The sequence below is a fragment of the Talpa occidentalis genome, unplaced genomic scaffold, assembly GCF_014898055.3.
Source record: "Talpa occidentalis isolate TD23 unplaced genomic scaffold, MPIMG_talOcc4v2.1, whole genome shotgun sequence".
NCBI classification, from domain to species: Eukaryota; Metazoa; Chordata; class Mammalia; order Eulipotyphla; family Talpidae; genus Talpa; species Talpa occidentalis.
This window is the reverse complement of record NW_026555331.1, coordinates 112,281,180-112,304,914: the sequence shown is the minus strand read 5'-3', so window position 1 is coordinate 112,304,914 and position 23,735 is coordinate 112,281,180. Positions and strand designations below refer to the sequence as shown.

The 23,735-nt window shown below is 33.7% G+C and overlaps 1 protein-coding gene across 2 annotated transcripts; it reads left to right on the top strand.

Annotated features, from left to right (window-relative positions):
* The first annotated feature begins 56 nt into the window (after positions 1-56).
* Positions 57-23,199, top strand: DBF4 (DBF4 zinc finger). Of its 2 annotated transcripts, none has more exons than XM_054692477.1 (12): positions 57-341; positions 1,564-1,736; positions 6,171-6,350; positions 7,406-7,456; positions 10,083-10,152; positions 10,309-10,385; positions 12,858-12,894; positions 13,690-13,732; positions 16,146-16,274; positions 16,769-16,883; positions 20,411-20,535; positions 21,677-23,199. In XM_054692477.1, exons 1-12 carry the CDS (start codon positions 296-298, stop codon positions 22,638-22,640), a joined length of 2,010 nt encoding a protein of 669 aa, XP_054548452.1. In that variant the 5' UTR covers positions 57-295; the 3' UTR covers positions 22,641-23,199. The 2 variants fall into 2 exon arrangements, with proteins under 2 accessions (XP_054548452.1, XP_037366379.1); XM_037510482.2 differs by having other exon boundaries at positions 13,687-13,732.
* The last annotated feature ends 536 nt before the right edge of the window (positions 23,200-23,735 follow it).

Genomic DNA, 23,735 nt, shown 5'->3' with positions numbered 1-23,735 from the left:
CGGGGCTCGGCGCGCGGGGCGGGGCGCGCGTATCGGCGCCGCGGCTGCGTGACGCGTTTTCAAATCTTCAACCGCCGCAGCCCACTCGTTTGTGCCGTGGCTCTTCCTCCTCGGCGCTCGGGAGCCGGCCCCGGAAACCCGGCCTGCGGACGCGGGCTCGCTGCTGCCTCGGCGTCGAAACCTGCGGAAGGGAAGGGGGCATCGGCCTGTCAAGGGGCCTCTGGAAGCCTTATTTTCGCGGCCGCCCGGCGCGGCGGCCCTTCCAGAACCAGCATGTAGGGGCCGGGCGACTGCCATGAACTCCGGAGCCATGAGGATCCACAGCAAAGGACATTTCCAGGGTACGAGGCCCCTCCTCCGCCTGCGGTCCTTTTAATCCTTCCCTCGCCTCACGGGTCCCCCATTCCCCCACCCCCCCATCCCCCAGCCTCCCAGCCCCCCAGCCCCCATTGATTTTTCGAGTTCTTCCGCCCGCTCCCTGCAGCTTTTCTGGTTTGTGCATCCTTCTCTGTGGCCCGAAGGAAGCTCCATTGCTGGTACCTCAGAAAGAGAACGGATCCCGGCCCGGCCCCTCGCTTTCCCCGTGGCGTTCACTCCCCTCGATTCCGGCGGTGTGTTCGTTGGAAAACTGGGAGACAATGTCCGGAGCTTTCACGGGCGCTGCTGCTCCGCCCAGGCCCTGTTTAAAAAGCTTCTGTGCTAGTGGCCGCTCGCTTCGTGATCAGATTGGGTGATTGTGGGTGGACTTTGGTCTTACACTTGACTTTTCTTTCCCTTCGCTCAAAACTGAGGTGAAGTAGCTGTATTGCGACTAGATGAATTAGTATTTTCAAATTGCTAGACAGATACAAAAGCAAGCTTCCGTTTGCAGCCACCTTTTATTTAGGAAAGCTTGCCAGCCTGAGTTTTTCTTTTTAGTATGAGATGTGTATGTACCCAGAGTGCGTATGTAGTAACCTCTAAATTATGTAAACCGATGTGTTCTAAAGGTTAATTTCGACAGCAGAGCTATCTCAGCTCTGTTTTCAGGGGATATAATAAAATGAATGTTGACTGTTGAACAAATGGTCTAGTTACTTCTAAATACATGGATAAACTGAAACTAAACGAGCAATCTGAGGACTGGGTCTTTCTGGGTTAACAGGTTTCTTGCATTGCGAATATATTTAACATTTTAATTACCAGTTTTTAACGTTCAACAAATGGCTCAATAGCTCGTTGTTGAGTAAAACCTCCTTGGAGTTTACACCTTAAGGAGGAAAATCTTTTAAAAAGGTTTTCTGTTCCCTGCCTTGTATAAGACATGAATAATTACAAGAATATTTCCTGCTAATCGAACTACCAACTGTGAACATAATTACTTTACTATGTAATGCCTGTTTAAATTTAGAGGGTTTTTTTTTGCCTTAGTGTTACTATGAAGATATACATTTAAATGCTGATGACTTAGACTGGTGGAATTATAAAAGTTTTATGTGATCTTTTGTATAAAGGGATATTTTTAAAATAGTAAAAATGTCTGAACATAACATGGCCTAATTTTAAACTTTTTTTTTACAACAGGTGGAATCCAAGTCAAAAATGAAAAAAATAGACCATCTTTGAAATCTGTGAAAACTGATAGCAAGCCAGAAAAATCCAAATATAAGCCACTTTTGGGGAAAGTATTTTACATTGACTTACCTTCTGTCACCATATCTGAAAAACTGCAAAAGGATATTAAAGATTTGGGAGGGGTAAGTCAAAACCATGCACTTTTACAGATTAGGAAAATACTGTAAATTGCATAAAGTTACATATTTAATCATTTAATATTTTAAATGTTAAATGAAATCATTTAGCATTTTATATTGGAAAACTTACCACTATATAAGCACCAAGCTTAAAATTTTTATTAGCTGTTTGTCATTAATGGAAAACCATTTGTCTTAATCTTTTGTTACCTAACAAATTTTTCAGGTTTCTGTGATTAGGAGTCTAGTGTGAAGTTCATGAAGTATGAAAAATGAAAGTACATTATCATGGTGGAACTGCTGGTTACCTTCTCATTGTAATTTGGGATGTCCAAATAGTAGAAACTCTTTGATTATGGTTATTGGGAGCTACATAAAATTGGGTTAGCATAAAAGTAAGAATGTTATTTACAGAACAAGAGAGAACTGTTCAAATCACAGAGTTAAAAATTGCTTTTAAAAAAAAAAAAAAGATTTATATATATATATATATATTTATTTATTTATTTATACAAGCACTGGGTACAGTCAGAAGCAGTAGGGTGAGAGAACTCACCAGAGCCAGAGCAGGGAACAGAACAGGCAGAAGGAGTGAAGTACACTGCTGAGGGGAGCAGGGAACGCATCTGGAGAGGTCTGTGCGCCTTGTGGGACCCTCACAGGTGGCCTGGGATCAAACCGGTGCTGCAGAGGCTGCGGCAGCTTTGCAGCCCAGTGCTCATCCGCTGCGCTACCAGGGGAGACCCAAAATTGCTCTTGATTAAAAAAAAAATTGTTCTTGTGCTATAGTCTCAGGAAAATAAATGTCATTAAGAGAATTTTGGATTAAGAATATGGAGAATCTTTCCTACCTTACATATTTAGTAAGAGATCAAGAAATGAGAAAGTTTTTGTAAAATTATAAGATTTTCTTAGCCTTAATGTAAATATTGGTCCGTCGAAACCTGCGGAAGGGAAGGGGGCATCGGCCTGTCAAGGGGCCTCTGGAAGCCTTATTTTCGCGGCCGCCCGGCACCGCGGCCCTTCCAGAACCAGCATGTAGGGGCCGGGCGACTGCCATGAACTGATATTCATTCTGCCCTCAATTTGAAATTTAGGTAGAGATGGCATGAGTACAATTAATTGTAATACTGTATAGAATGTCAAGAGGATGGAGAGATTATTTCCAGCTGAGGAATTTGGGAGACTGTTGTACATACACAATTTGAACTTAGTTTGAAGGTGATTTTTGGGTATGTGGAAAATCATTTAGAAATCATCCCAGCAGTATCTCCCATATGTCAGCACTACTTAAGATGCTGGGGATGCAAAAATTAGTAAGATGCAGTTTAGTTCTCTAAGAATTCTCAGTTTATGGGAGTATCAGATGTGAAAGCAAATAATTTGCAGTGTAGTATTTTCAGTGCTTTAATAAAAATTTTTAAATTGCATTAGAATACAGATGGGACTGAATAAATCTGCATTTAATAATCACAGCAGGGATAAACTTCGAGTTGAATCTTGAAAGCCTCATAAGAATATATAAGACAGAATAGGCATACTAAATAGATGAAAGAGAGTATTTAAAATATATTTGTGGTTTTTTGAGCAACTGTAATATAGGATGACTTCAGCTTGGGATTTAGTTGAGGGAAATAGCCAAAAAAGAAAGTCATTGAGGTCAGATTGTAAAGAATGTTTCATTCATTGATAAAAAATTATAACTCAAAGTATAGGAAATGTGTGGTACAAGCATAAGACAGACCTACAGACCAACATTGCAATAGAATAAAGAGCCCAGAAATAAACCCTTGCATATATGATTACCTTGTTTTCAACATGGGTGTCAAGACCTGTGGGGAACACACAGTCACAGTCTTTTCAAAATCTGATGCTAGGAAAACTAGTCACATGCACAAAAGATGCAAGTATATTTTACTGAACATCTTATGCTACAATTAATTTAAAATGTATCGAAATTTAAACATAAGTAAAACTTAGAGGAAAATAGGATGTTGGCTTTGGCATCAATGCCTTAAATATAATACCAAAAGCACAGGCAAGAAATGGAAAAAATAGATAAATATGACTTCACAAAAATGAAAAGGTTTTGTGTCTCAAAAGACATTATCAAGAATTAAAAAAAAAAGGCCATCAGAAGAATATATTTGCAAACCTTATATCTGATAAAATGCTATTATCCTGAATATACATAGATTCCTGCAACTTAAAAACCACAAAATTCCAATTAAGAAATAAGCAAAGGTCTTGAATAGACATTTCTCCAGAGATGATATACATTAGCCAATAAGCACATTAGTTCACCATCACTAATCATTAAGGAAATACAGATCAAAATTAAAGTGACATACCACCTCACAATGATTAGGATAACTATATCAAAAACCAAAATAAGTCTGGTGAGGATGTGGGGAAATGGGAACCTTCTGTACTATTGTTTGGATAGTAAAATGGTACAACCATTATGGAAAATAGTATGGTGATTCCTCAAAAATGATCATCTAGTAGAATTACCAGATGATCAAGCAATTTTGAATAGATATTTGCATACCCATGTTCATAGCAGCATTTTTCACAATAGTAAAAAGATCGAAACAACCAAAATGCTCATTAATAGATGATTGAATAATCAAATGTGATATATTCATACAAGGGAATATTGTTCAACCTTGAAAAAGAATGTAATTTCTGACCTATACTATAATATGAATGAAACTTGAAAACTGTGTGATGTGAAATAAGCCAAATACAGAAGGATAAATATAGGATTCCACTTAGTGAGGTACCTTAGTCAAAATTCATAGAAACAAAATAGAAGAATAGAGATTTAAAGGGTGTAGGGAGAGGGGAGAATGGGAAGTTATTAAGTTATTGTTTAATTAACCAAAATTCCAACTTGGGATATTAAAAAGTCCTGGAAATAGATAGTGGTGATGGTTGCATATTATGCCTCTGAATTTTATGCATTAAAATGGTAAATTATGTGTGTGTGTATATAAATATTTATTATATATATCTATATATATAGAGGGAGATACACATCATCTCACAATTTTTAAAAATGTGTAGGAGCTTGGGCTTCTGTTGAAAAGTTGGAACTTCTGACAGTGCTAGGGCAAAATATGACATTGAAGAATATATTTGATGTATAAATTACTTATTTATATTCCTACTGGCCCCTGTCCACATTTGAGTTTAAAATCCCAGGAATAAATAAACGTTGGTAATTACTTTATTTACTGGTCAATGACATGTTGCTCAGGGGAAAAAAAAGAAGTAGTGGTTTGCATTTAATTAAGGGAGCCACTGGTAATGCAGCAAATTCTGCTGCTTAGATGAAATTAACTCATCTAGTACAAACTTGCTTCATTATTTATTATCCCCAGTATTTTGTGAGATCCTGTAGAAATTAGGTGTAGCTGTTTAAATATTTTAGAAGTCTTTTACTTACGCCAATAATGATTAATAGTATTTCCTTTCCGGGGCCTCCCTGGTGGCGCAGGTGGTTGAGCGCAGCGCTGTGAAGCTGTCTGCAGCCTTTACAGTGCCAGTTTGATCCCCAACCCCCCCAGCTGGGGTGTAACCCACATGGAGCGGCAGACCTCTCCTGTCTTGCCCACTGCTCCCCTCAGCATTGTATTTTGGCCATTCTGCCTGTTCTGTTTCCTGCTCTGTCTCTGGTGAATCCTCTCACCCTCCCTCACATCTGGTCTATACCCCGGTTCTTGTATAAATAAATTGAATCTTTTAAAAAAAATAGTATTTACTTCCACTTAATTTTCCTGTTCCTGGAATGGAGTGATTTTTGTGTTCATAAATTCAGGCATTTAACCAGTGTTTTTCAAATATTTCAGTGGGGAATTCTCTTCAGACCTCCTATATTCTTTGAGAGTACAGCTGCCCTCCATCCTATAACTAAGTCTTATAAAAAGATGGTAAAACTATAACTTTGAGCTGTGCTTTCCAATAAGGTAGTCATAGGCTACATGTTCCAATTTATATTTAAGTTAATTAAAATTAAATAAAAAGTAAAATTCAGTTGCTAAGTCATACTAGTTATATTTCCAATGTTCAGTAGTCACATAGGGCAACTTGCTAGCATTTCATTAGGAAATGATAGTATTTCCATCACTGCAGTAAATTCTATTGGATGGTACTATTTTAGAGCATGGAATTCAATCAGAATACCTGTGTTCAAATTTTTTTCCTTACTACTGATACAACCTTAAGTGGGTTACTTAATTTCCATTTTTTTCTCCACAAAATGTGGATAATGCTAGTGTCATGGGATTATTATATTTCAACAGAATGTAGTGTGAAAACATCAATTTACAAAATATTAAAATGTATCAGATTGGCATTTTACATTGTGCTTATCCATATGAAATAGGTTTATGGTTTGTATGACTTGCTGTAAAATACTTTCTTTTCCTCTAGAGAGTTGAAGAATTTCTCAGTAAAGATATCAGTTATCTTATTTCAAATAAAAAGGAAGCTAAATTTGCACAAACCTTGGGACGAATTTCTCCTGTACCAAGTCCAGAATCTGCATATACTGCAGAAACTACTTCACCTCATCCCAGCCATGATGGAAGTTCGTTTAAGCCTCCAGATTCAGTAAGTCTTTTAAATATGCATTGAGACATTCAGAAAGGCTATGGTCTAAGTAGCTCCTAGATTTTCAAGAATAGGCTGGTAGCAGAATTCATTTAGGTATGACAATATCTACACTAGGTGTAACTTTCCAATCATCAATAAGGTTGCAGATCATTCTTTTAAAGAAGAAATAGAAATCTTTTGTTTGTTTCAAAATAGGAGTAAGGAAACTAGTTCATGGGCCATATCATACACATTTATGTGTTGATTGGTTGCTTTCATGCTATAAAGGCAGAATTAAACAGTTAAAATTACATCCTTACCATTTTATTGTTATTGGAAGATACGATGAAGAACATATTAAATTGATTTAATTTAGAGGAGGAGGTGAAATTTAATAGTTACCAGTTTTTAATATCCTCAGCTTAGTGTATCACATCCATTTGGGAAGCAGGAAAAATGAAAGGGAAACAGGTAGATAGAATGAATTACATAAGAGATTATCACTTAAAAAAAGGAGCATCAATGCATACAAGAAAAAGGCAAAGGAAAAGAGATCTGTTAGTGGTTTTTTTGGAGCAAGGCGATTATATACCAGGGACATGTTCTTAGCATTTCAATTGCTTTTCATAGTGTTATATTAAAAGTGAAATACCTTGTAAAAGACGTTGTAAAAATAATATATAAAATTTGACTTATTAAATCTTATTAAATCTTTAGTTTAATGGAAAACTAAACTTACTATTTAATTAAGTCAGATTTTCAGAAACCTTAACTCTTATTTTTCATGTTGAAAGGAATAGAAAACTAACCTTGAGTCTCATTCCATTTAGTTGCTCCATCTGAAAAAGGAGAAACACACTTTAACATAGGAGATACTCTTATAAAGAAAACCCTAGAGAAATCATGTTGTCTTGATAGTAAATGAGACTTGTACAAATAAAATTTACCTTTTAAGCTTTATAATTACATTAAAATTTACCTGTTAAGTTATATATATTTAATTGTTAGATTTTTTAAATCTTTTTATGTTACAATTTTTTATGTTTGCTTAATGTTCTTTGGTCTTCTTATAGGTTTGTTTGAGCAGAGGAAAATTATTAGTTGAAAAAGCTATCAAGGACCATGTAAGTAGGAACTTAAAAAATTCATTGTATATTCTGTCATTAAAAACTCAACTAGAAAATAAAGGAAGTAAGGCCAGACTTTATGTGTTTTTAGGTCTATTGTTTTGCTTAAAACGGGAGAAATATTACTGTTTGATGCTGATGAGAATAATTCAGAAGTGAAATTTAGTACACAAGTGGAGGAATAAGCACAAATGGTTCCTCTGCTATATTGATGGGTGGGGGTGCAGGGTATACACTATGCAGATGCTGGGAGATGAATAGATGTCACAGTGGCAGTTTGTGGAAGTCTGGGAGGTAATTTTAAATACAAATTACTAAGAAATTTATGAAAACTTAAGCAATGAGAATTTTTAAAAAATATTCAGATTTTTACCTGTAAGTGTAAAATGTGAAAGAAATTTATTCAAGGTTAAACATGGGAGAAATGAGCATTTCTAATACATGATGGGTGCATATACTCTTTGAAGGCAGTCTGGCAATATGTCATTAAAACTCTTTATAAGTTGAGTCATCTTTGTTAAGAAATAATCATGAAGGAAGTAAATCATTGAAGGAAGTAAATCATTGAAATGAAGTAAATAGTTGGCTTCAGGGATGGTCAGAATAGTTTTTCTTTCTTTAATGATAGCAAAATCTTAAATAACCAGCCAAAAGGGAATCAGCTATGTAAACCATGATATAGCCACACATTGGAATACCACACTGTCATTAATAATTCTATAAATGATTTTTAATCACACAATTATAATACATTGCTGTGTAACTAAAATCACATCACTGAGTTGGTTATACAACATGAATTTTCTTTTTTTTTTGGTCCCCTGAAAGTGTTATATCTACATCAATATAACCACAGAAAAAAGACTGACGGTTATCCACCCAAAAAACTAGTAATAATAGTTACCTACAGTAGTAAAATATTAAGTGATTTTTGCATACTTGTTCTATTTCATAATGCAGAAATACAGAATTTCTTAAGTTAGAGGAAAGAGGAGAGTACTGACATTTAATAAATACCTGTTACATGATATGACAAGTACATGTCATTTTCATCCTCAATACATTCCATTTTACTAGGTCTAGTTTATGCATGGAGAAACTGCAGCTCATAGGAAGGCAAGCAGCTTCCCCAAAATTTCTGACCTAAAAGATAGCTTAGCAGAAATGTCTCTTCTGCTTATCTGAATAGAAAGCTTTTCCCTCACTCTGCACCACTGTAAGCATTTACATCTAACAGGGCATTGGCATATTGGGTTGTCTACTAGCATAGTTTAATAGAAGTTTGATGCAAGCAACAGATGTGAAGCGCATAGAAAATTTAAAATTTATGACACTGTATTAAAAAATTGAAAAGAAAAAGTTTATTTTAATATTATTTAATAGTTCCTAAATATTATAATTTCAACATTTAATTGGTATTAAACAATTAGTAATGAGATATTTAGCATTCTTTTTTTAATACAGGCTTTGAAATCTGACCTGCATTTTATACTTAAAGCACATCTTAATTGACACTAGCCACATGTAACTACAATTAATATTGGATAGCACAGCTTTAAGAGCGTGTTTTTTTTTTTTTTTTTTTTACCTAAAACATCTTTTTAATTGAGCACACATTGAAGCTTTTTCTTAATTTGGTGTGTTTGTGAACCAATTTAGATCCTATCAATATTTGGGCTGTATTTTATTAGTAACATGAAGACAAGATAGGGAAACGAAAGGCAAAGAAACATAATGGATAACCGACGTTGCTTTCTTGCTTCTCACAAGTTAAAATATTGGGGTCGTAATACCAGGTGGGACTTTTCTCTGAAAGTATTGTGTTAGAACTATTGGGAAGATTCAGTTACGGGGTAGGTCCATTATCAGGTTCTACATTTCCAGTCTAAGCTGGTGTATATAAAAGGCAAGTAAAAAGGGAGGTTCTTAGAAACACAAGTATCATTATTTGCATTAATGTGCTCATTTAGTCATGGTGGGTTACATGACCCACTTAAGCAGCATCCTGGGCTACTGCAAGTCCCATTTTTTCTTGGCATCATCCTACATATATCCAACCTTACTTCAGAATTTTAATTTCTTAAGGTAATAGTTATAAACTGTGATTTTGTTTCTGTCATGTATCTTTAATAACTTTCTCTTTAAATAAATATATAATTAAAAAAAACATAGCTACTTAAAAAATTGCAGTTTATGTTCTATCATTAAAAACGCAAGTGGAAAATAAGGAATATTCTTGAAATCTTCCTTTTTACATTTTTAATAGGAAAAACTAAATATTGGGATCTATCCCTTTATGAAGGATGGAACCTAATTTTCATGAAGAAACATCTCCATCTTGTGGCCTTTTAAAATAATACTGGAGACTTGAAGCTTGTGGCATTTCTGTATTGCTAAGTGAAATAATTTGATACTATTGACTGTAAGCTTATAGTGTGCATCAAATTTTTAAGAAAATGGGGATATGTTAAGCACTATTGATCTTAGAAATTCCAGCTACTGTTATAACTACAAGGCATCTGTATTGAGTAACTGGCTGGTTAAATTCAATTTTAAAATTTAACTCTTTTAAAATAGTAATTTCCTAAAAAAAAATCCCACTTTCTTTTTTTTTTTTAAACAGGATTTTATTCCTTCAAATAGTATATTATCAAATGCCTTATCATGGGGAGTAAAAATTCTTCATATTGATGGTAAGGATTTTATAATTGTCTTTTACAATGTTTATCCTAAGTGTCCTGTGTTTCCTAATTTTACATAGTGAGAATTCTGATAACAAGGCATATGATATCTTTAATGGTAATTCTTTCACCTAAATTTCATTTTAAACTTTTCTTTCTTTAATAAAGACATTAGATACTACATTGAACAAAAGAAAAAAGAATTGTACTTACTCAAGAAATCAAGCACTTCTGTAAGAGATGTGGTATGTTATTTTCCTTAAATCTTAACTAATTAATGAAAGTGAGCAAACTTGGTTTTTATTTACATATCTTATATACAATTTTTTTCTTGCCAGGTAGAAAATATTATGAACAGAAAATCCTAGGGAGTTAGTTACCTTGTATACTGTATACATGTTTTCTTTCTTTCTTTCTTTCTTTCTTTCTTTCTTTCTTTCTTTCTTTCTTTCTTTCTTTCTTTCTTTCTTTCTTTCTTTCTTTCTTTCTTTCTTTCTTTCTTTCTTTCTTTCTTTCGTTCTTTCATTCTTTCGTTCTTTTATTCATGAATATATTCTTTCGTTCTTTCTTTCGTTCTTTTATTCATGCATATAAGAACTAGGGTACAGGCTAGAGGTATGGGGGTGAGAGGATTCCTCAGAGACAGAATGAGGAACAGAACAGGCGGAATGACTGAAATACACTGCTGAGGGGAGCAGCGGGCGAGTCAGGAGAGGTCTTCTGTGCCATATGGGCAGCTCCCTAGCCAGGGATCGAACTCATGCCACAGTGGCTGCGGATAGCCTCATAGGTTGCGTCCCAACCCCTTGCACTACCAGGGAGGCCCCATGTTTCTATTATTTAACTAAATGGTTATCATTTAATTTTTTAGAATTTATTCATAAGATGAAAGTTGTACTGGGATGTTGGCACAGTTTGGGGACTTTCTCCCCCATTGGTTGTACAGCTTTATAATAGATACTCTTGTTCATTCTGCAGGAAAGCAGAACTATTAACCTACCTTTATGAGAAGTTCTGAATATAAATAGTATACCTTTTTTTTTATACAGTGTAGAGAACATACTTTTCAACTACTTTAGATAGTGGTATAACAAAATCTTGTCATGTAGCTTGGCTGCTTGTCCTGATATAAGAATATTCGTTAAGTGCTTTGGGCATTACTCTCTTAGACCAAATGTTTTTATATCTTTTCTTTCCCTTTTTGTTACTTTTCTTCTTAAATCATCTATATTTTATTCCTCTACTCCTCCCTTTCCTACCATCTTTCAGATTTTTGAAAATTTATTGATATTTTCCTATGTTTTGTTGTTTTACTGGTTGCTCTGAGATTCAAAATAAACGTGTGTGTGTGTGTATTTTATAGATACATATTTTCCACAGTCCCTTTAGAACTATTATTTTACCCACCTCAAATAAAATGTAGATGCCTAAAGCTTTCTGAACCTTTTTATCCACATTGTTGTCACTATTGTAGCCTTCATTTATCCAGTTTTGTTCAAACTATTAGTTCTGTCATAAGTTTTGAAGGTGGACATTCGTAATCTGTTTCAGTTTTCTGGGATTTATGTAGGTTTCTGTTTGTTGGTGTATATGCATCACTTATAGGCCTAGTCCAAGACTTCAGCAATTGAGTAAATCTTAGTTTCATTTCAAGCTGTGATATGCTTTTTACTACTCTGGGTTTGTCCTTAACATATGCAATTTGGAATTCTGCCTGGCAGTTAGGCAGATTTATGTAAAGAATTAGGAATCCCCATGCTAGCTTGTTTAGACTCTGATTTCCCCATTACTCTCCAGCTTGAAATAGCCCTTTTCCTAGTTCTTCTGGTCAGAATTTCTTCAATTTTAACTTCCTTTTGTACCTTTACAACTACTGTTGGGAGAAAAGAAAGAAGAAATAATACAGGATTCTCTTTTTACTCTTTGGCCCTCAGAAGCCTCTCTACTTTCTTTCCAGCTAGAAAGATGGGAGTTGTATAGAGTTGTAGCCACTGGTTCCTCTGCTGATGCCAACTTCATGACTAGAGTTATATACTTAAGGTAGTAGTGCAAGAGAAAAGACCAATGAGAGGAATGGAAAGGATGGGAAGTTCATCCCTGTATAGGTAGCATCTCCAGATTTTTTTACTTCCTTCCACAATATGCTGACTTTCACTTACTCTTCTCACATAGTTGCTTTTGTCATGTATTGTTCATTTTTTTTACCTGTTATCAGTGGGATTGATTGATCATATTGAACAGTATCCCATTTTAGCTGGAATTGACAGACTATAATAATTTTTTTAATAATTCCTCAGTTTATCTGAGGTTTTGCTGAATAAGGGCATAAAAATAACTTACATGATTTTTTAAAAGAAAGACTATTTCACTAACTGTACCTTTTCCTTATCGGTGGATTTCTTTCTGTGAAAACAAAACACAGCTAGAATGCCAAGGTACTTGTCGGGCATATTATAAAAGTAACCTTGTATCACTGAATTATATACTAATGGTTAAGAGCTTTAATTCTTGAACAAGTATTGTTTCCTTCAATTTCTTTAGTTGAGTTTTTAAAAACAAATTTTTCTTTTTTCCCAAAAAATTGCAATAATCACGCTTCTTTTATGTAGTACTTTTTCTGAATTTTTTTTTCAAATCATGGGAATAGTGAGAACTTAACAGTTGCTATTTTCACTGTACTTTCAAACCTAGTAGTTTTACTATTTGTTTTTTTTTAGGGGAAAAGAGCAGGTATTGGCACACAGAAAGCAAGAAGTAAGTATTTTGATATCCTTTAATGTGTTTGGATTACTCTTAGAAAATAGAGAAAATCATTTTTAAATTGTGAAACAATTCTTTAAATGATGTATTCAGCAATCCTTACCCCTTTTTGAACATGGACCCCATGGCAGTCTGGTGAAATCTATGGACCCTTTCTCAGATTATTGTTTCTTTAAAAACTTAAAAATAAATCATTGTATTACTAAGGAAGTCAATTATGTTAAAATTCCTTTATCAGAATGTTTTTAATTATGTGATAGTGTTCAGCTTACTTTTATTAGATATTAAAAATGAGTTTTAGCAGTGATTTTTATTGCTACTGTAATTTTGAAGTGATAAGCATAAGTGCTGCTTTGAGTTCAACTATATAAACTAATAGATGAAAAAATGTTTCTATTGCAATGTTTCAAAATTACAGGTGCTGCTAATATTACTGTGATCCTGTTGCCTAAATGTATTGTTAGAGGAAATGTTAGTTAGAAGTTAGAAGTTAGTGAAAACAAAAGTTGAATTTTATTCCTATTTGAACTCATGATCCTCCTGAATTCTATTCATATATCCATTGGGTGATCCATTCAATTTAAGAATCTCAGAATATAGACAAAGCTTCTGTTACTTTAAAAATGGGATGATACTTTAAAATACCTCATCTGAGTCTCAAAACTTCAAAATGACTTAAAATGAATAATGCAGTTGTAGGTTTTTTTTTTTTTCCCTATACTAGTTTTGTTATTTTAAAAAAAAGGTAAATTTCTAAGTTGCTAATGTATTTTGTATGCTCTCAAGCAGGGAGACTCAAAAAGCCTTTTGTAAAGGTGGAAGATATAAGCCAGTAAGTATCAATCTGTGTGATTTTAGATACAATATTTAAATCTAATTATGCTAACTCCATGAGTACTATCTCATCTCTTTATATTAGATTTATAGTCTACATGTGTATGTGTGTGTGTATATATATATGGCACAGTTTATAAAAAGAAACAATGAATTTGTGCTTGAGTACTGAATTTAGTTTTAGTATGTTGTGGATAATTCCTTACAATATCTAGTTTAGAGTTATTATAAGACCCACTCATTCACTTAGTATTTTCAAATAACCATTCTCTGGCTAAGTGCAATACCTTATGATTTAGAATTACTACTTAAAGATTGCTCCTGCATTTGTGAAAAAGAAATTATTAGATACTATTTGAAAATAGAAAATCTGAGCTATAACATCTAGTTTTGTAATTTTCTTAAACTCACTCTGAAATTTAATAGGACAATCTTAATGAATTCTATAGTTCTAACAGATATAAAGTTTATTTGACATGGGTGAATTAGGTTACTTTCACTTCACTTTCCAGTTACTCATATAGTTGTGTGTAATTAGTTTTCTTGGGTACTCACTGCGGTCATGAAGATATGTAGAATGCTTTTTATGAACTGTATACTAGGGTGGGGAAGGTAGAAGGAGGGAATGCAATTCAAAACCAGTCCTAGAGAAAGCACCAGTAAATGGAAAAACATCCCACATTCATTGATTGGAAGACTTCATGTCATTAAGATGTTGTTACTACCCTGAGTGAGCTACAGAGTCAATGCTGTCCCTATCAAAATCCCAACAACTTTTTTTGCAGAGAGAAAAAAAATCCATCCTAAAATTCATAAGGAATTTCAAGGGGACCTTGAACACCCAAAAACAATCTTGAAAAGGATAAACAAAATTGGAGGTCACACATTTCCTAATTTCAAAACTTACTACAAAGGTATAGTAATACAAAAAACTTTGATAATGACATAGACAGATGTATAGACAAATGGAATAGAATAATAAGCCCAGAAGTCTTTACATGTGTGGTCATATGATTTTTGACAAAGATGTCAGTCATCATCATTAAGTGAGGGAAGGACAGTCTTTTCAATAAATTGTATTAGAAAGCTTGATATCCACCTGCAAAAGAATGAAGTTAGGCCCATTATCAACATAGGATATTCACTCAAAATGGACCTAACTCAAAATGGAGACCTAAAACTATAAACCTTGGAAGAGAATTGGAAAAGCTTTATGACACTGGATTTGGTAGTGACTTTTTATGACACCAAAAGCACAATCAACAAAGATGAAAGAAAATACTGTCAAAGTCACAAGCTTTCTATACCACAAAGGACTCAACCATGACAAGGCAGCCTGCAAAAATGGAAGAAGCTTGCAAACCATGTATCTAATAAGATGTTAATTAATATAAAGAACTCAACAGAAAATGACAGGCTTTAAAAATAGATAAAGGGATTACACATTTCTCTAAAGACGTAGATTGCCAACAAACACGAGAAAATGAGAGAAATGCGAATGAAAACCAAAAGAGATAACTACCACCTCATATATATTAGGATGACTATTCTCAAAAAAGAAGAAAAACAGAAACAACAAATGTTGACTAGGATGTGGGGAATTTGTAATTTTTTGTGCACTATTGGTAGGACTATAAAATGGTACAGCTGCTGGGAAAACGAAGTTTCTCAAAATATTAGAAATAGGATATGATCCAGCAATTCCACTTTGGCTATATATTTATCAGGACTGAAAGTAGACTCTTGAAATAATTCTTGAATAAAAATAATAGTAGAGCGTTATTCACAATAGCCAAGAGGCAAAAGCAACCCAAATGTTAATCAACATTTGGATAATGTCCTATATGCTTAAAATGGCATATTATTCAAACTAGAAAAGGAATGAAATTCTGACACATGCTACAATTGGATGAACCTTGAAGACATTATGCTAAATGAAGTAAGAGGAACAATACTGCAATGATTCCACTTAATAAAGTACTTAGAGTAATCAATTTCATAGAGACAAAGTGTAGAATGGTAGTTATCAAGGGTTGGGGAGAAAGTGAGAATGGGGAGTTACTGTTTTAATGGGTATAGAATTTTGGTCTGACAAGATGAAGAGTGGAGGTAATGTTTATGAAACATTGTGAATGTCCTTAATGCTACTGAAATGTACACTTAAAATGACTAAGATGCCAGTGGGACCTCCAGACAAATAGTTGATAGTAAGTTTTATTTTGTTTTACTATTTAACTGAAAAGGTTTTTTAAGTTAAAAAATAGAATAGCTCTAGAAATTAGGAAAAGACACCTGACTGATGTCTATTTATTTCTGATTCCAGATGAATTATGTGATTGTGAAATAAGACTCCAAGTATGTTTTCTTTCACCATAGAGAATTTCATGTATTTTTTTTTTTTATTTTTCTAGACTTTATAGGCCATTTTATCTTCAGCTGACCAATATGCCTTTCATAAATTATTCTATTCAGAAGCCCACCAGTCCATTTGATGTGGATAAGCCATCCAGTTCTCAAAAGCAAACTCAGGTTAAACTAAGGTTGGTTTTAATCTTCAGGTAATTTTTTATATTTTCAAATATTTAAGGTAATTCATTTAATCCCATGTATTTTGTGTATTTGTTACTAAGGGACTGTTATGATGGCCTCCTCCCTCTGTGCTCCCCCTCACCACCTATATATTTCTAGTGCTCCTTTGCTAGCTCTGGAGTCTGAATCTCTTTGAAGTGTGTCATACTTAGGCCCTTTAGATAGATTGGGGGGGGGGGTGGGCAGGTAGGCACTTTAGATGGGGGGATGCTTAAAAATATTTCCAAATAATTGAAATGTGTTGTTTCGCTTAAGTATTCTGAAATATTCTCCAGCATAATTATTACATTTTTCATTTGCATCTCAATTTCTTGAAAAGAAATGGCTAAAAGTATTTGCTGATATAAATTTATGTGCAAATTATGTCAGATTCTACATGATAAGAACTATAAATTTAAACATTATTCCTTATACAGTTAATACTTTTACCATATATTTCTATCAGAATCCAAGCAGATGGCGATAAATGTGGTGGGAGTCCAGTTCAACTCCAGTTGAAAGAGAAGAAAAAAAAAGGATATTGTGAATGCTGCTTACAGAAATATGAAGATCTTGAAACTGTAAGTGTAATTTTATATTTAGGGAATTGATATCTCTAAAACTGAGTATTTTTCTGCATAAATTTTAGCTTATTCTGAGTGTGGTTTATAACTTGGTAATTTTCAAGTAGTATGTATTTCTTTTTGATAGAATCTTATATTTTAAGAGCCCCAAGTAGGGAAATAATATTGAAAAGTCATTTTTATTCATTCAATGACTAGTAAGCACAAAAGGAATGACTAGTAAGAACAAAAGGAATCAATTCCCTGTTTGTGAAGATTACATTTTAGAAAACAAGGGGGTATGGGTAAACCACAGGATAAGAGAATAATATATGTGTGGAGAACATTAGATCGATGATCCATAGTATGAGAAAAAAACTGGAATGGAGATATTGCTGTTTAGACTAGACAGCAACATACTCTGATAAGATGACACAAAATACTCTAACTGATAAGATGACATTTATGTAGACACCTGAGAGAAATGAGACAGAAAAGGATATTGAAATAAGCAATACAAAAGTGCTAAATTAAACCAGTGGGATGAAAGAACAGATGATGGTGACCAGGACTACTAAGTGGTAGTAGTAGGAGTCATGAGACATGGTCAGATTGTGGATATAATTTAAACCCGGGGCAAGAGGATTTGTCAATTTGTCAATATTTATCTATTGACATAATGAGTCAAAGGTAACTGCAGTATATTGAGCCTGAGCTATTAAAAATGGGCAAGGAGGGCCTCCCTGGTGGCGCAGCGGTTGAGCGCTGGGTTGCGAAGCTGCCCACCGCCTCTGCGGCGCCAGTTCAATCCCCGGCTGCTCCCCGGCCACCTGAGGAGGGTCCCACATGGCGCGCAGACCTCTCCTGCCGCCCACTGCTCCCCTCAGCAGTGTACTTCGGTCCTTCTGCCTGCTCTGCTCCCCGCTCTGGCTCTGGTGAATTCTCTCACCCTCCCGCACTTCTGACTGTACCCAGTGCATGTGTAAACAGAACAAACAAACAAAACAAATAAATAAAGAAATAAACATGCCTCTATAAAAATAAAATAAAATAAAATAGACATTACTAAAAAAACTTAAAAAAAAATTAAAAAAAAAACATGCCTCTATTAAAAATAAAAAAATAAAAATGGGCAAGGAAGGAAGAACAATTATTAGAGGAAATGGAGACAATTCCATTTGAAGTAGCAAAAAAGAGAAAAAAAATAATTGGAAGGGTATATGAGATGAAGAGAAAGTTTTAGAGATGGAAACTTGTAATTTGTAAACACATTGGAAAAAAGAACAAGAGGGGGTCTCCCTGGTGGCACAGCGGGATGAGCGCAGCACTGTGAAGCTGTCTGCAGCCTCTGCAGAGCAGGTTCCATTCCCTGCTGGCCAAGGGAGATTCCCATATGGTGTGGCAGACCTCTCCTGTCGCGCCCGCTGCTCCCCTCAGGACTGCTTTCGGTCTCTCTGCCTGTTCTGCTCTCCACTCTGTCTCTGGTGAATCCTCTCACCCTCCCACTCCTCTGGCTTGTACCCCAGCTATTGTATAAATAAAAAATAAATTTTTAAACAAAAAAAGAAAAAGAACTTTGGATCCAGGCTCTTCAAGTTTGAATCCTGGCTTCCTGACTTTGTAACCTGTTACTATTTGCATTGTTAATTTTTTAAACAGTAGATGCTTGGTTTCTTAAAGAAGATTTTGGGACTGTTAAAGGGATAAAATAATAATTTAAAATGTCTGATTTATAAACTGTTAACATCTTCAGACTCTGAAGTGAAGTTTGCTTGTTTTATAATTTCAAATATGTTAGTTTTATATCAGTTTTTTTGTTTTGTGTGTGTAATAAAGGAGAAAATACAATTAGCTTACAATTGTTTTTGTTAGAAGCTGATCATTAGAACTACTTCCCTTTACCAAAAATCTTTTTGAAAATTTAAATTATAAGATTGGTGCTGACAATTTATTTTGCTTTTGTTCCAGGTAGAATAATTAGAATAATCTAGAATGCTCTCCTTAATATCAGTTTGTGATCCTAATTTGATGCTCATAAATATTGGGGCTAAAAACCTTGCCTCTGGTTGCCACAAAGAAGGCGATATTGGGGTTAACTTGTAAAGCTTTGTATTTATTTATTTATTTTCACTAGTTTTCATGTGTATGTTTCTTATTCTCTAAGAATAAAGAAACTTTTTTGTATTATAACTGTTAGATTTCAAAATGATTCACTGACACCTACATTTAACAAATGTGATTACTGGAGATTCAGAGAAACAAAAAAGCAAACATATTACCTTACCCTAGCTTTATACATGTTATGGATGTTATGGTTTGGCAGAGATACATATTAACCATGTATTTGCAAGTGTGATGACTGTCACAAAAGTATAAAGTCCAATGGTAAAAAAAAACCAAAAAACACAAGTGTATTTAATGTAGAACAAGGAACATAAGATGCTTAACTAAGAAAGTGACATACAAGCTTAACTAAGTGACATACAGCAGATGAGTAAGAAGAGCCAGGTGCTGAAGAACAAAAGTTGGGTATTTTTTTTTTTATTTCAGTAAATTATTTTTCCTTCCAAAAACATGAATAAACTGAATATGACCTTATGAAAAAAATGTTTGTAAATTTTAATAATTTCTCATTTGTTTAATATTACTAGACTTATCTGTGTGTCGAGCGGCTTCTTTGGTAACCCTGGAGAATTCTGACTTTGGAAATGCAATCAAATTATCAAAAGTTAAAATTATATGAAATTGGGGAAATAAAGCAAGGTTCTCTCATGATCATTAGATATAATTCCCTGATTAGCTGACAAGTGATAGAATTAGCTTGGAGATTCTACCTATTCAAAAGGAACTTTTTTTTTTCCTGTGAGTTTTATGCTAATACACTAACCCTGTTTACATATGTTCTTCTCCTCATGAGATTGACTTCCCTGTATTCTCTTATAAACATTGAGTAATTGAAATCATTAATTTACTTGTTCTCAAATATATTCAACTGTACATTTTTATACTTTGCAATATTCATTGTGTTTGCTTAATCTACCTTTTAAATTCTTGTGTGTTGAATGGTAACATTTCATACATTTAATATATAAGCCCTGCTTCCTGACTTAGTAGTAATTATGTATAGATAAAATTAACAAGTGGAAGGGAAAATGTTTAAAACTACTAGCATACATTAAACCTTAAATATTGTTATTTTTCTCCATTTTTTTCTTTCTGATATAGTATAGCTCATTTGTTTTCAGTCCACTGAAACCACAAATTAATATTTGAGTTTTCTCATTGAAAAATGAAAGACAGCAGCTGCAGTGTTATAATCTCTTAGCAAGTGGCACTTAGAAGAAAAATGGAAGGCTGTGAAAACCAAAGCAGTTTTAGTGGTTTCTCGAAAGTTAATTTTTTAGTTACTATCCTTTAAAGTTCTAGTAAAGAACAAAAAAAGATTTTTTTTTAGTGGCATAACGATGCTAGAAAACCTAAACAAAAGTATCTGTCAGTTTAAATAGATAATAATATGATTTATGTGCTTTTTTGTTTTGTTTTAGCATCTTCTAAGTCAACAACACAGAAACTTTGCACAAAGTAATCACTATCAAATTGTTGATGATATTGTAGCTAAGTTAGTGTTTGACTTTGTGGAATATGAAAGGGATATGCCTAAAAAGAAAAGGTAATGTATCATTAGTTTTACAACTTAATTAGAATACTAAACTATTTCATTAATAATAATACTGAAGTTTTCTGTTCTTAGAGGATTATGTATTTTCAGAATATAAATATGATTAAGAACTGCTTATTTTTCTCACCACCTCTTCTCCCACTGCCAAAATTGCCAACCTGAAATTACTTTAAAGTCCTCTTCTTAACCTTTAGTCTAGAAAATCAGTTGGCAAACCTTTTCTATAAAGAACCAGAAAGTAAATATTTTAGGCTTTGTGAGGCTTAAGATCTCTGTTCCCACTACTCAGCTTTCCCATTATACAATGAGAGACAAACTCGATAGGTTATGCATTCCTTGTTTCTGTTTTTAGACTGATGATTAGGCATAAAGAAATTATGATACCAAACTACCTTTTCTGAAAATTGACTGGAAAATTTTTCTTTTTCTGTTGTGTCTAAGTAGACTAGTTCCTAAACCTTATATTTCTGTAATATTCAGAATGGTTGTTTACAAGTCTTTCAATTGTATTTGGAGAGTAGGCATATTTCCAACTGTTAAAGCTATATGGACTACTGTAAGAATTTAGAATTTCTGAAAACCCAATCTGTAATACTTACGAGCTGGATACCCCTTAATTACCTTCTTATCTGCATTTTTTTCTCTCTGGACAACTCACATTAGCATCTCTCGACTTAAAAGCAGTGAGTAGTGTTGAATTAGTGTTTTCATAATTTTTATCCTTTATTTGCTCAAGGAAGTCCTAAGTGAAAGTATAATATAAAGGAACCATTCTAAGTTTGAAGGAGTAGGTAGAATTCTATATTTCTCTGTCATGTCTAGATAATATGTTTCCAGCTCACTTCAATATTAGGTATTTACTATACTTAATTAAATGTATGTTTCTGTCTCAGATTTTCCAGTACTCATTCTCTGCATTGCTAAGTAAAATGAGGAGACGCTAATGTAAATCAAAACCAATTTTTAGTACTTTAAACATCTAAAGTACATTTGGTAAAAGGTTAAGATTTATATTTTTGTATTATTTTTCTAAGTTGAATAGGTTTAAGTAGTTTAAGATATTTTTACTAATTTTTAGCTACTCAGGAATTTTTGATAGCCATTATTTAACTTTTTTCTTTTTCCTACGAAGAATAAAATACAGTATTAGATCCCTTTCTCCTGTTACTTCAAATCTTCTGAAAAAAACGGAATCCAAAGAAATGCTACAAGTGCAACATATTTCTCAGAAAGACTTAAGGGAAAATAATGTACAGGTGATCACGGAGCAAAGGTTCCAAAATAAAGAAACTCAGAAACCTGAAGATAAGTTAGTGCTTATTTCAGAACCCATCTCCTGTCATTTAACAGCTAATAAATGTTCCATGTTAAGTCCAGCTGACGATGACAAAAACCAAATTTTTACACATCTGCCTCCACAGAAGGATAAACAGGAATGGGTTCTTGATATTCCGGAGCATAAATTAATTATAGATGAAAATGACTTAGAAGAACTAAGGGTAGATCGCCATCTGTGTGGACTACAGACATCTGTAAACATTTGTAATTTCAATACAGATAATAGTGTATCTCAACTGAAACAAAAGTCAGATAATGTATTTTTCCCTGCAAAGGATCTGAAGGAAAAGGACCTTCATTCAGTATGTGGACATGATTCTAAACTGTTAGCAATAAACAGTTCACAGGAAAATCTACTAATTCAGGCAGAGACTCCATCCCAAAGTCCCCCTGAGGAATCCAATAAATGTGACATCAAGAATATGGATAGTTTACCTTTTGGTAATATCCATCGGAAAGTGAAAATACTACTAGGAAGAAATAAAAAAGAAAATCTGGAACCAAATGTGGAATTAAATAAGAAAAGAACTGAATTTCTTATTACGCAAGAAGAAAACAGAGTTCACAGTTCATCAGTACAATCTCTACTGGACTTATTTCAGACTAGTGAAGAGAAATCAGAATTTTTGGGTTTTACAAGTTATACTGAAAACAGTGATATATGTGATGCTTTAGATATTTGGGAAGAGGAAAATTCAAATAATTTGTTGTCAGTATTTTTTTCTTCACCTTCAACATCTACATTTACTGGCTTTTAGACTTAACCTTTAAGAGGTGCTGAAGATCATATTCTTGAAATTTTTACAAAAGTATAAAAATTCATTTTTTGGGTCAACGTTGTTTACAGAGTCAAATGTGAATATTAGCAATAAAGGTGGTTTTTGCATTTTTTTTCTACAGAATTAAATACTCATTATAGAAAAATTATAGAATAAACTTGTGACTCATGTTATTTTACATACTATGTTCATAATTGTTTTCAGTAATGTTTGCATGTCACTGAAAATTTCAAATGAAATTTTGAGAATATAAATATTTAACATTATAAATTTGGATATATTATATTTATTGTCTGTTGAAATTAGAATCTCACTATGACATGGCCATATTGCTATTGAAAACTTAAATTTCACACAGACAGGAGAAAATACTAATTTCTGTGTTTGTATTCTAGAAGTAATTATTAGAAACATGATACTTGAGGATGACCTAGTTGGACCATACTAGTGTGTTGGCACTAAAGAATCAGGTTATTTCTAGGTATAAATATAAGTTATGAAGAAAAATTTAACCAGGCTACCCTATGAAATAAAATAATTTTACATTGTTCTTAATTATTTACCTTTGGAAATTTTTATCAAAAATGACTCTTTACTCCTTAATGGTACCAGTAATTAATGCTACTCATTTCTCATTGTCCATGAATCCACATATATTCTAAACTAAGGTCAATTCCTTTTTATTTTTCTTGATTGAGGTAACATTGGTTTACAACACCATAAATGATTGAAGTGAATAGCTTCATACCTCAGATGTATGTGATGACACCATGGCACCATCAAAGCACTCACTGGGTCCCCTCCCCACTTTGTGTATACTCACATCCTCCCTTTTCCTCTAGCAGCCTTAATTCTGCAGTCATATTTCTAGGGTTTGTTTTGGTTTAGTTTTGTTAGTTCCTTTGTTTTTTTTTTCCCTTCTATATTCCACATATGCATGTAAGCCATGTAATATTTGTCTTTCTCCTAACTTCTTTCACTTAGCATAATTCCCTCTAATTCTAACCATCTTCTTGTAAATGGCATGAGTATCTTTTTTGATCACTGAGTAGTATTTGTGTGTGTGTGTGTACA

Excerpts from the sequence above, each read along its gene's own strand:
- DBF4 (XM_037510482.2), top strand. The coding sequence starts at position 296 with ATGAACTCCGGAGCCATGAGGATCCACAGCAAAGGACATTTCCAGG. Across the intron at positions 342-1,563 it reads CAGCAAAGGACATTTCCAGG|GTGGAATCCAAGTCAAAAAT; the intron begins GTACGAGGCCCC and ends TTTTTACAACAG. Across the intron at positions 20,536-21,676 it reads GATATGCCTAAAAAGAAAAG|AATAAAATACAGTATTAGAT; the intron begins GTAATGTATCAT and ends TTTCCTACGAAG.